Source organism: Xenopus tropicalis, chromosome 8 (assembly GCF_000004195.4).
Source record: "Xenopus tropicalis strain Nigerian chromosome 8, UCB_Xtro_10.0, whole genome shotgun sequence".
In the NCBI taxonomy this organism is placed as follows: Eukaryota; Metazoa; Chordata; class Amphibia; order Anura; family Pipidae; genus Xenopus; species Xenopus tropicalis.
The window spans coordinates 144107462-144118797 of NC_030684.2; the positions used below are offsets into that span (position 1 = coordinate 144107462).

Consider the following 11336-nt stretch of genomic DNA (forward strand, 5'->3'; position numbering starts at 1 on the left):
AGTCCTTACATAAACCTATGCACCAGAGCAGGTCCCCATAACTGAGCTGTTGTAGAGGATGGTGGCAACTGGGACAACAAAGGTCTCTTAAAGAAATATGGCATTTTGATTTGCTTTCTCAGGCTTGTGTTGAACCTCAAAGGGTTGGAGGGTCATGTACCACTCTCGCTAGGTAGTACTTTACTTCAGTTTTTGGTTCTGGGGTCTGTTTGAGAGCTGCTTTATCTACCACAGGTCTCAACCTGCACATTACCTACTCCATACCCTAAGTACTTTGTCTCAGTTTAACCCAATGCATATTTCTTGGAATTTGCTACCCAGTCCAGGTGACCTTGCCAGGTTTTTCTGTAAACTACCATGTCCTCCAGATAGGCAGCAGCATAACCCGTATGAGGGCCCAACTCCTTACCTATGAGCCTTTGGAAGGTAGCAGGGGCTCCATGTAGGCCACATGGCATCATGTTAATTTGTTATAATCCATAGTGGGTTACAAAGAAGTTTTGAGTTTGGAATTTTCCACAAGGGGAATCTGCCAATAGTCTAAGGTAGATATATATACACTGCCTCCCCCAAGGAGTCCATTCGCTTATCCACTCAGGGCATTGAACTTGCACAGGTCTATACAAAACCTTATTGGCCCATATGGCTTAGGGACCAGGACTATGGAGCTATGCCAGTCACTATTAGACTTTTGAGGGGTGAGATCTGACTTTCACCCCTGGGTCTCTTCCTACTTTATATGTCTTACCAGGGAGTTCCGAGAACACGTCTGTAAACATAATTTCTCTGGCCACTGTGAGTTGCTGGCCCACGGGTACCTGGGGGCTTCTTGCTCCTTTACCAGTGGGACGATTTTGCCCCAACACACAGGTTCCACAGGGGAGGGCGCTGGTATTAGTGAGGGATAGAAGGGCAAATCCATTCCCGGTAAGGGGATTCCCCACTTGTAAATGGGACAATGCCATAGTGCTCGGTTACCTGCCCCCCCCCCCCACAACTGATTACCCAGAGTTCCACATTGACATGAAGAATTAAGGACAGGGTGTTGTTTATGGACGGCCAGGTACCATCTGGAAATATCCGCTTAATACCGGGTCCCAGCTTGGATACACATTCCTATTGGTTTTTGCTGTCTGCTCTCTGCTTCAAGACAACATAAGTGACTTTATTACATTCTTGGGAATGAGACCGGCTTCTAACAAAGACATTAGTGTGTGCTGCCTAACGGAGACATTCATGAGAAATGGTCCATTATATTAGTGTGGAACATGGGAGTTCAGTCCAGTACCATCAGTGGGTTCTGCTAGGCCTGTCCAGTTGATATGTAAGACCAGCGGCTGTGAAAATAAGACATTATAGAATTAAGTCTAAAAACAACTGGACTTTTCTGAGTTTACATTTCACCACTCATCTGAGTGGCTTCTTCAGAACTGAAGAAGCCACTGGGATGAGTGGTGAAATGTTTTCAAGAAAAAAACTCAGAAAAGTCCAGTTGCTTTAGACTTAATTCTGCTAGATACTGTATATCATGGCCTGGATGAATGGGAATGTTCATAGACACATTAATGCTGCCATTAAGCAGCACATGTAACACAGTTCAGTTCAGGACCTGTACCTCAGAAACAACAAAGTTTTGTTTTTTAGCTAATAATAACGTCAGATATAGTTTAGCAACCCCTACATTCTGAGATTCTGCAATGTAAAGAGCGCAATTGCTGAAAATGAAACTAGTCAGTTATGTAGGTGAGTGTTTTGCGTGCCCATCCCAAGATGGCGGCGACCTCTCGTTGATTTGTAGCGCATTTCCCTTCCCAAGATGGACACCCATCCCGGGCAGGTATCCATAGTAACCATCCACTAAGAGGCTCGGAAGGGGCGGGGAATGGAGATACGTGGCTCGACGCATTAAAGCCGCCTCCATTTTGCCGGCGTAGGGTCAGTGTTAGGCGCCATTTTGTGCTGTGTGTCGGGAGTAGAGCGATAGGCAGGGAGAGTCAGTGCTACCGTAGCCCTCTTGCTTTTATTTGGGGGGATCCCGTCCGTTAGCCAAGCGCACCCCGGACTCCAGAGCCGCTCGGTGAGTGTGAGGGGAGGGGGTACCGGGCTCGGTGCTGGGGTATGAATGGGGGGCCGGGGGTAACTGCTTCCCACGCCCCTGGGCATAGAGGCCTGGGGGGCTGAGAGGTATAGTTCTGTTTATGGGACTGATTCTGGGGGGGCAGGGTACTAAAGGGCTTTGGGGGGCTGGGAGGGGGGGCCAGGGTACTAAAGGGCTTTGGGGGGCAGGGTACTAAAGGGCTTTGGGGGGGGGCAGGGTACTAAAGGGCTTTGGGGGGGGCAGGGTACTAAAGGGCTTTGGGGGCAGGGGTACTAAAGGGCTTTGGGGGGGGGCAGGGTATAAAGGGCTTTGGGGGGGCAGGGTACTAAAGGGCTTGGGGGGCAGGGTACTAAAGGGCTTTGGGGGGGGGCAGGGTACTAAAGGGCTTTGGGGGCAGGTCTAAGCTTTGGGGGGGCAGGGTACTAAGGGCTTTGGGGGGGGGGCAGGGTACTAAAGGGCTTTGGGGGGGGCAGGGTACTAAAGGGCTTTGGGGGGGGCAGGGTACTAAAGGGCTTTGGGGGGGGGGCAGGGGTACTAAAGGGCTTTGGGGGGGGGGCAGGGTACTAAAGGGCTTTGGGGGGGGGCAGGGTACTAAAGGGCTTTGGGGGGGGCAGGGTACTAAAGGGCTTTTGGGGGGGGGCAGGGTACTAAAGGGCTTTGGGGGGGGGGCAGGGTACTAAAGGGCTTTGGGGGGGGGCAGGGTACTAAAAGGGCTTGGGGGGGCCAGGGTACTAAAGGGCTTTGGGGGGGGGGCAGGGTACTAAAGGGCTTGGGGGGGGGCCAGGGTACTAAGGGCTTTGGGGGGGGGCAGGGTACTAAAGGGCTTTGGGGGGGGGGCAGGGTACTAAAGGGCTTGGGGGGGGGCAGGGTACTAAAGGGCTTTGGGGGGGGGGCAGGGTACTAAAGGGCTTTGTGGGGGGGGCAGGGTACTAAAGGGCTTTGGGGGGGTGGGCAGGGTACTAAAGGGCTTTGGGGGGGGGGAGGGTCCTAGCCGCTTTTGGGGGGCAGGGTACTAAAGGGCTTTGGGGGGGGGGCAGGGTACTAAAGGGCTTTGGGGGGGGGGCAGGGTACTAAAGGGCTTCTGGGGGGGGGGGGGCAGGGTACTAAGGGGCTTTGGGGGGGGGGGCAAGGGTTTTAAAGGCTTGGTTGGAGAGGGTTAGTCTTTGGGGGGGATTGGGGGGGCAGGGTACTAAAGGGCTTTGGGGGGCTGAGCAGGTATAGTTCTGTTTATGGGACAGTGATTCTGGGGGGGCAGGGTACTAAGGGCTTTGGGGGGCTGAGAGGTATAGTTCTGTTTATGGGACAGTGATTCTGGGGGGGCGCAGGGTACTAAAGGGCTTTGGGGGCTGAGAGGTATAGTTCTGTTTATGGGACAGTGATTCTGGGGGGGCAGGGTACTAAAGGGCTTTGGGGGGCTGAGAGGTATAGGTTCTGTTTATGGGACAGTGATTCTGGGGGGGGCAGGGTACTAAAGGGCTTTGGGGGGCTGAGAGGTATAGTTCTGTTTATGGGACAGTGATTCTGGGGGGGGCAGGGTACTAAAGGGCTTTGGGGGGCTGAGAGGTATAGTTCTGTTTATGGGACAGTGGTTCTGGGGGGGGGGCAGGGTACTAAAGGGCTTTGGGGGGCTGAGAGGTATAGTTCTGTTTATGGGACAGTGGTTCTGGGGGGGGCAGGGTACTAAAGGGCTTTGGGGGGCTGAGAGGTATAGTTCTGTTTATGGGACAGTGGTTCGGGGGGGGGCAGGGTTGGGTCGGTACCAGTGCTGCTCATGTCCTACACTCCCTGTTTAGAGTAAAGGGGACTGTGTGTTACAAACACGTGACTAACTTTGCTGTGTCCCTTGCAGGTTTGCCAGACTTCAAGATGGCCGCCCCGTCTGCATCTAAAGTTGTGCTAAAGAGTACCACAAAGCTGTCGCTGAATGAGCGGTGAGGAAGCCCCACAGGCCGGGCAGCTGCTATAGCATATGTAGCCCGTGTCTCACACTGCCTCACATGGGCATGCCTCGCCCCGTGCCCACCCCCCCTTAAACACAAAAGTGGGCGCCCGCTGCTGCGGCAGCTGTACCACAGGGGGCCGGGCCTGTGTGTGAGATTGTCACTAGCAGTTGGTAAAGTATAATCAGGCAATGTGATACACTCACTCCCCCCCTTCTCTTCCACACGTATGTACATGGGTCAGAATCTCAGCTGCGGCCTGGTAGCATGTTACCTGCGCTGCGTTACACCCGCTGCCGTGCCCGGGGGGCGACACATGCCCGCGTGTGGTCGCTCCTGTAAGAGGCATGATTCGGGGGTCTCTCTCCCTGCCCAGAGGCCCTTTAACCTCGTTCTAGGGTCTTGTAAGAGGCAACCGCTTTGCTCAGTCCATTCCCTGCATGTGTCTGCTCTTGCACCCCCTCATTTCTTGGGGTCCCCCTGGGGTTTAACCATCCCATTCATGCCTTCCTGTTCCATCTGTACCCCTCTCGTGCCATGGTCTTTCCCGTAACTGGTGCAGTTGGTATTAAAGGGGAAGTTCACCTTTGAGTTAACTTTTAGTATGATGTAGAGAGTAAATTGCAATTGGTCTTCGTTTTTTTTTTTTTTCACTTTTTGTTCAGCAATGCTCTAGTTTGGAATTTCAGCAGTTATCTGGTTGCTAGGGTTCAAATTACCTTAGCAACCAGGTAGTGCTATATAGGTAGGAGAGGACTTAAATAGAAAAAATAAGTAACCGCTGCAATAAAATAGTAGCCTTGCAGAGCAGTCGTTTTTTGGCCGCCAGTCCCCTACTGCTCTGCAAGGCTACACTTTTATTGTTGTTGTTACTTACAATTACCCCCCATTTGAAAACGAGTTGGAAGAAGACAATTAATGGAAGTACGATAGCAAATAACTAATGAAGACCAATGGAATAGGTCACACTATAACCTACTACAAGTTAACTGAAAGGTGAACTTCCCCTTTAACACAACTACCCCTTATGCCTCGGCATACTGTTGGGTTCCCAGATGCACCACGTTTATACTGAGCTCTTCTGTCTTGTCTCTTACCCACCTACCCCCCCCCCCCCCCCTCTCTCTCTTTCATATATATCCTGCCCCCCCCCAGCACCGCTCTCCCCTCCCCCGGGTATTAGGATTCCTATTTATTACTGTTGTGGAAATGGAGGAGGCGTGTGTACCCCTCCCCGAAAGTTGATGGCATCTAGATCGCCCTCTGGTGGGGCATTGAGGTACGGGGTAGTGTCTGTTGCAAGTTATTAAACCCTTCCCCCCCCTGATTTCTGTTCGACCTTGAAGCTTTACTAATATGCTGAAGAATAAACAGCCGATGCCGGTGAATATCCGCGCCACCATGCAGCAACAGCAGCACATGGCCAGTGCTAAGAACCGACGCCTTGCTCAGCAGATGGAGAACCGACCGTCTGTGCAGGCGGCCCTCAAGCTCAAACAGGTGAGAGCCCCCCCCCGGGGGGTAAGCACGACTAGGGAAACATATACACACACAATACTCTCGCCACTGTAACAATGCGACTGCTTTAATTATTTACCTACTCTCTTATGTCCGACTCGTGTTGTGCTGCACGTGAAGCGTTTATGGGGGTATCCCCTTTCCTCGCGTTTATCACTTATGCGCTAATGAGGCACTCGTGCCGCAGCCGGCGTAATTAGCTGCCGACAGCTGGCACTCGGGGCTGCGCCTATGGGCCAAACATATAGTAAATATAAATACTGTGCCTATGGGCCGTTGCAGGCCATTGGTTGCTGCTTACCTCAATGCGGTAACCCCCCAAAATGTGTGTAGCCCCCCCTGCCTTCAGGTGCAGCAGTAGCAGGGGGACCCCACATGAAGTCCAGTTGGCCGGTTTCTCTACTAGAGGCTGAATGGCCGATACAGCAGGGTCTGTGACCTGAGCTAGACACACTGATATAGGCACTAGCCATTATGGCTTATTCACTCCATTGTTCCATAGGCAATGTGTGGAATCTTCTAACAGCCAATGAGATTGTGAGGGCAGCCTCTGCCCTATTATCTGCTCACTTGAAAGGTTTAATTGCCCCCAGTGAGAGGAATAGCCAGGCATTTGTTTCCTATTGCCTAAGAAAAGCCCCCCCCCCCCCCCCATCCATTCTGTCGTCTCATTTACATTCAAGGGTATCCCTTTGGCCCGTTCTATGCAACTTTTCAATTGGTCTTCGTTATTTTTATAGTTTTTGAATCATTTGCTGCCGCCTTATAATTCTCCTCCCCTTCAAAAGGGGGGTCACTGACCCCGGCAGCCAAAAACGATTGCTCTGTGAGGCTCCAGTGTTATTGTTACTAATCTTTTGATATAGGGCTGAGAGAAGTGGATAAATGCTTCGTCTGCCCTCGCCCTATGGTCCTCCTATTTATATACCATTCAAACCAGTCCTTGGTTGCTAAGGTAATTTGGACCCTAGCGACCAGATAGCTGCTGAACAAAAATGTAAATTAAAAAATACTACAGATAATAGAAAATGAAGACCAACTGCAAATTGTCCCCACTAAATCATGCTGAAAGCTAGCTCGAAGGTGAACAACACCTTTAATTGCTATGATTTTATTCATAATATGTAGAGTGGGACACACAGGGTTAAGTGTGAGATGCTGATCTCTTAGAGAGTTCTATGTTACTGGGACCGTAAGGTTTGTGGCCCTCAAGGCTGACTATTTGCCCAGTAATGGGGAGAGTGGGGGGTTGGTTTGTTCTTTAGGTGCTTGTACAGAGACATACACAGAGCTGGTCATCATTAGTCATATGCACTCTAATTACCCCCCCAGTGTTTGGGCAAGGGCTAAAGTGGCACAGAAAAAAACACAAGTAACTTAATGGTCAACTTCCCCTTTAACTGGATTTGGGGTGAGTGCTTATTTGTGCCCTGGGTACCCCTGGAACTATAGCGGGGTGACTGTTACCCCAATGTTTCTATATATCTGTAACCTTGTTATGGGCTAAGGGGGCCCAGCCTGAAGGCCAGTTAGGGGGGATTTTGGGTGAGTGCTTATTTGTGCCCTGGGTACCCCTGGAACTATAGCGGGGTGACTGTTACCCCAATGTTTCTATATATCTGTAACCTTGTTATGGGCTAAGGGGGCCCAGCCTGAAGGCCAGTTAGGGGGGGATTTGGGGTGAGTGCTTATTTGTGCCCTGGGTACCCCTGGAACTATAGCGGGGTGACTGTTACCCCAATGTTTCTATATATCTGTAACCTTGTTATGGGCTAAGGGGGCCCAGCCTGAAGGCCAGTTAGGGGGGGATTTGGGGTGAGTGCTTATTTGTGCCCTGGGTACCCCTGGAACTATAGCAGGGTGACTGTTACCCCAATGTTTCTATATATCTGTAACCTTGTTATGGGCTAAGGGGGCCCAGCCTGAAGGCCAGTTAGGGGGAGATTTGGGGTGAGTGCTTATTTGTGCCCTGGGTACCCCTGGAACTATAGTGGGGTGACTGTTACCCCAATGTTTCTATATATCTGTAACCTTGTTATGGGCTAAGGGGGCCCAGCCTGAAGTTCAGTTAGGGGGGGATTTGGGGTGAGTGCTTATTTGTGCCCTGGGTACCCCTGGAACTATAGCGGGGTGACTGTTACCCCAATGTTTCTATATATCTGTAACCTTGTTATGGGCTAAGGGGGCCCAGCCTGAAGGCCAGTTAGGGGGGGATTTGGGGTGCTTATTTGTGCCCTGGGTACCCCTGGAACTATAGCAGGGTGACTGTTACCCCAATGTTTCTATATATCTGTAACCTTGTTATGGGCTAAGGGGGCCCAGCCTGAAGGCCAGTTAGGGGGGGATTTGGGGTGAGTGCTTGTGCCCTGGGTACCCCTGGAACTATAGCGGGGTGACTGTTACCCCAATGTTTCTATATATCTGTAACCTTGTTATGGGCTAAGGGGGCCCAGCCTGAAGGCCAGTTAGGGGGGGATTTGGGGTGAGTGGGTATTTGTGCCCTGGGTACCCCTGGAACTATAGCGGGGTGACTGTTACCCCAATGTTTCTATATATCTGTAACCTTGTTATGGGCTAAGGGGGCCCAGCCTGAAGGCCAGTTAGGGGGGGATTTGGGGTGAGTGCTTATTTGTGCCCTGGGTACCCCTGGAACTATAGCGGGGTGACTGTTACCCCAATGTTTCTATATATCTGTAACCTTGTTATGGGCTAAGGGGGCCCAGCCTGAAGGCCAGTTAGGGGGATGTATAACTATGCTGAACACTAGTATCCTGTTGGCATCTGAACCTCACAGACTGAGGGCATGAAGTATATAAACACCAGGTTGGAAGATACAGTTGATTGTAGCTGAGGAGAGGCCCATGGTGAGGCAGGGGTACACCCAGGCATTACTAAGCGCCTGAGTAGCAAGCAGACAGAAGCAGTAGATGAGTGAGGGGAGAGGCAGAACTACATAAGACACCATTATTAATACACAACTTTTTTTGCAGGTACAAGTGTAACGATCCGCCACGGTTCACCCAACCAACCCAGACGGGTTCCGGGCCATTTGGGCTAGTATGCCAGAGTAACTGTAAAGTAATAAATATATTATATGAAGCTTTTGCCTCAGTGAGATACCAGGCTGATACAGTATCTGATGGTATCCCATGGCCTCTGTGTTGGCTGATCCTCTGATTAATACTAAGTGAGGCCTGACCTACATAGGCTCAGCGGAATCGTATAGATGCCTCCTTGTGTCCTGTTACAGTGAGTGGGGTGCCTTACACTGCCCCCCTCTATTGCTTGGCAATAGGGACTCCGGTGCTTGGACTGGAGGCTGTGTAACATTCTAGCACCAAAGCCTCCGTCCCTCGGCCAAACGGCCAGGAACATGACTGTGTAGGGTGGTGCTGTGGTGGCACCGCTATATCTCTGATTGGAAGAAACTGCCTCTATAGAGGCTGCTCATTGGCTCTCGGGCTTCTGTCTATGGATGTAGCTTATGTTACTGAATTTCCCTGCCTAACACTGTCCCTTTCTCTCGCTAGAGCCTAAAGCAGCGTCTCGGTAAGAGCAATATCCAGGCCAGGCTGGGAAGGCCGGTGGGAGGTCTCGTACGCGGAGCCATAGGGATGAGAGGAGCAGGAATGGGACTACGAGGCGCACAGAGAGGGATGATGCGTATTGGCCGCGGGGGGAGAGGAATGGCCAGGGGAGCCATGGCTATGAGGGGTTAGTTCTGGATTCCCTGCACCCTAACACTGCCGGGTTATGGAACGTGTAATCCTAACTTGTATCTTCTCCTTCAGGGCAGAACCTCCGAGGCCGAGGTGGAGTAGCCAGAATGGGTCTGAGGAGAGGGATGCGGGGCCGCGGGGGTCCCGGGAGGGGAATGATGAGAGGGGCTATGGGCCGAGGCGGTATGAGTGCAAGAGGTAAGTGACGTGATCCTGTACCTGTGTAGTACATCAACCTTAGGGCCTGGCGGTACCAGATAGATAATCTCCTTAGTATATAGCCCCTGGGTATCTGTGTGTCCCAGTCATCTGTATTGATAGATGTGTTGGGATACTCTCCTTAGTATATAGCCCCTGGGTATCTGTGTGTCCCAGTCATCTGTATTGATAGATGTGTTGGGATACTCTCCTTAGTATATAGCCCTGGGGGGGTCTGTGTGTCAGTCATTGGTATTGATAGATATTTTGGGATACTCTCCTTAGTATATAGCCCTGGGGTATCTGTGTGTCCCAGTCATATGTGTTGGGATACTCTCCTTAGTATATAACCCTGGGGTGTCTGTGGCCAATGATCAGTAGGCAGGACTGGTTGCACCTGAGATCCTTACTAAACTTTACCCCCACCTCCTGGCTGTGTGCCTTAAGTGGTAGCCCCTTACTGAGCCTCTTTCCCTCTGCGCAGGACGCGGGGGCATGACCAGAGGGAGGGGCTTTGTGCGCGGCAGAGGACGAGGGAGAGGAAGGGGCGTGGCCCGCCCAGCGATAACCAAGGAGCAGCTGGATAACCAATTGGACGCGTACATGTCAAAGACCAAGGGGCACCTGGATGCCGAGCTGGACGCCTACATGGCACAGGCAGACCCCGAGTCCAACGACTGAGCCGCCGAATGTTTTTATATATTTCTAAGGAACAGACTCTTACCAGCACGCGCACGACTGTGCCACGCCTCCTTTTGGTACCGCCCCCTGGTTTTAGCGTTCCTTTTACATTTTTCATACCTATTTGTTCTTTTGACTCTATTTTATTAACCATTGAATGTACGGAGGCGAGCGACAGGTTGGCACACTAAGTTCCCGCGGCCCCGTGCCGCCCCTTGGGTTCGATTGCCGTCAGTTTGTGCAAAGTTTACGTTGCCCCTCGGTATGCTGCTGCACTTGGATACCACTCATAAAGTTTTGTGCGTTTTGTAAAAACTTGTTTTCTGTGGGTTTGTATTGTGTGGTGCTGTTCCGGCCATTGTCGGGGTGCCTTTATTTATAAGGGGGCTGTATTCAGGATCGGACTGGGGGTGCAGGGCTTACAGAGGAGCAACGGGGCTTTATTCAGGGTCGGACTGGGGGTGCAGGGCTTTCAGAGGTGCAACAGGGCTTTATTCATGGTCGGACTGGGGGTGCAGGGCTTACAGAGGTGCAACAGGGCTTTATTCAGGGTCGGACTGGGGGTGCAGGGCTTACAGAGGAACAACGGGGCTTTATTCAGGGTCGGACTGGGGGTGCAGGGCTTTCAGAGGTGCAACAGGGCTTTATTCATGGTCGGACTGGGGGTGCAGGGCTTACAGAGGTGCAACAGGGCTTTATTCAGGGTCGGACTGGGGGTGCAGGGCTTACAGAGGAACAACGGGGCTTTATTCAGGGTCGGACTGGGGGTGCAGGGCTTTCAGAGGTGCAACGGGGCTTTATTCAGGGTCAGACTGGGGGTGCAAGGCTTACAGAGGTGCAACGGGGCTTTATTCAGGGTCGGACTGGGGGTGCAGGGCTTACAGAGGTGCAACGGGGCTTTATTCAGGGTCGGACTGGGGGTGCAGGGCTTACAGAGGAACAACGGGGCTTTATTCAGGGTCGGACTGGGGGTGCAGGGCTTACAGAGGAACAACGGGGCTTTATTCAGGGTCGGACTGGGGGTGCAGGGCTTTCAGAGGTGCAACGGGGCTTTATTCAGGGTCGGACTGGGGGTGCAGGGCTTACAGAGGCTTCTGCCCCAGGGGCCCTTGCCGTGTCGGAATCAGGTCTGGGCCAGCAGGACCTACCAAGGGTGGGGGCCCACCAGGGTTTTAGCCCAGT

At 52.1% G+C, this 11336-nt stretch overlaps 1 protein-coding gene across 1 annotated transcript; it reads left to right on the top strand.

Moving 5' to 3' along the window:
• The first annotated feature begins 1967 nt into the window (after nt 1–1967).
• On the top strand, nt 1968–10469 carry chtop (chromatin target of PRMT1). Its single transcript, NM_001011274.1, has 6 exons — nt 1968–2077; nt 3948–4029; nt 5385–5538; nt 9087–9270; nt 9348–9473; nt 9958–10469. The coding sequence occupies exons 2-6, from the start codon at nt 3965–3967 to the stop codon at nt 10152–10154; spliced, it is 726 nt and encodes a 241-aa protein (NP_001011274.1). The 5' UTR covers nt 1968–2077; nt 3948–3964; the 3' UTR covers nt 10155–10469.
• The last annotated feature ends 867 nt before the right edge of the window (nt 10470–11336 follow it).

Excerpts from the sequence above, each read along its gene's own strand:
- chtop (NM_001011274.1), top strand. The coding sequence starts at position 3,965 with ATGGCCGCCCCGTCTGCATCTAAAGTTGTGCTAAAGAGTACCACAAAG. Across the intron at positions 5,539-9,086 it reads CGGCCCTCAAGCTCAAACAG|AGCCTAAAGCAGCGTCTCGG; the intron begins GTGAGAGCCCCC and ends TTCTCTCGCTAG. Across the intron at positions 9,271-9,347 it reads GGGAGCCATGGCTATGAGGG|GGCAGAACCTCCGAGGCCGA; the intron begins GTTAGTTCTGGA and ends CTTCTCCTTCAG.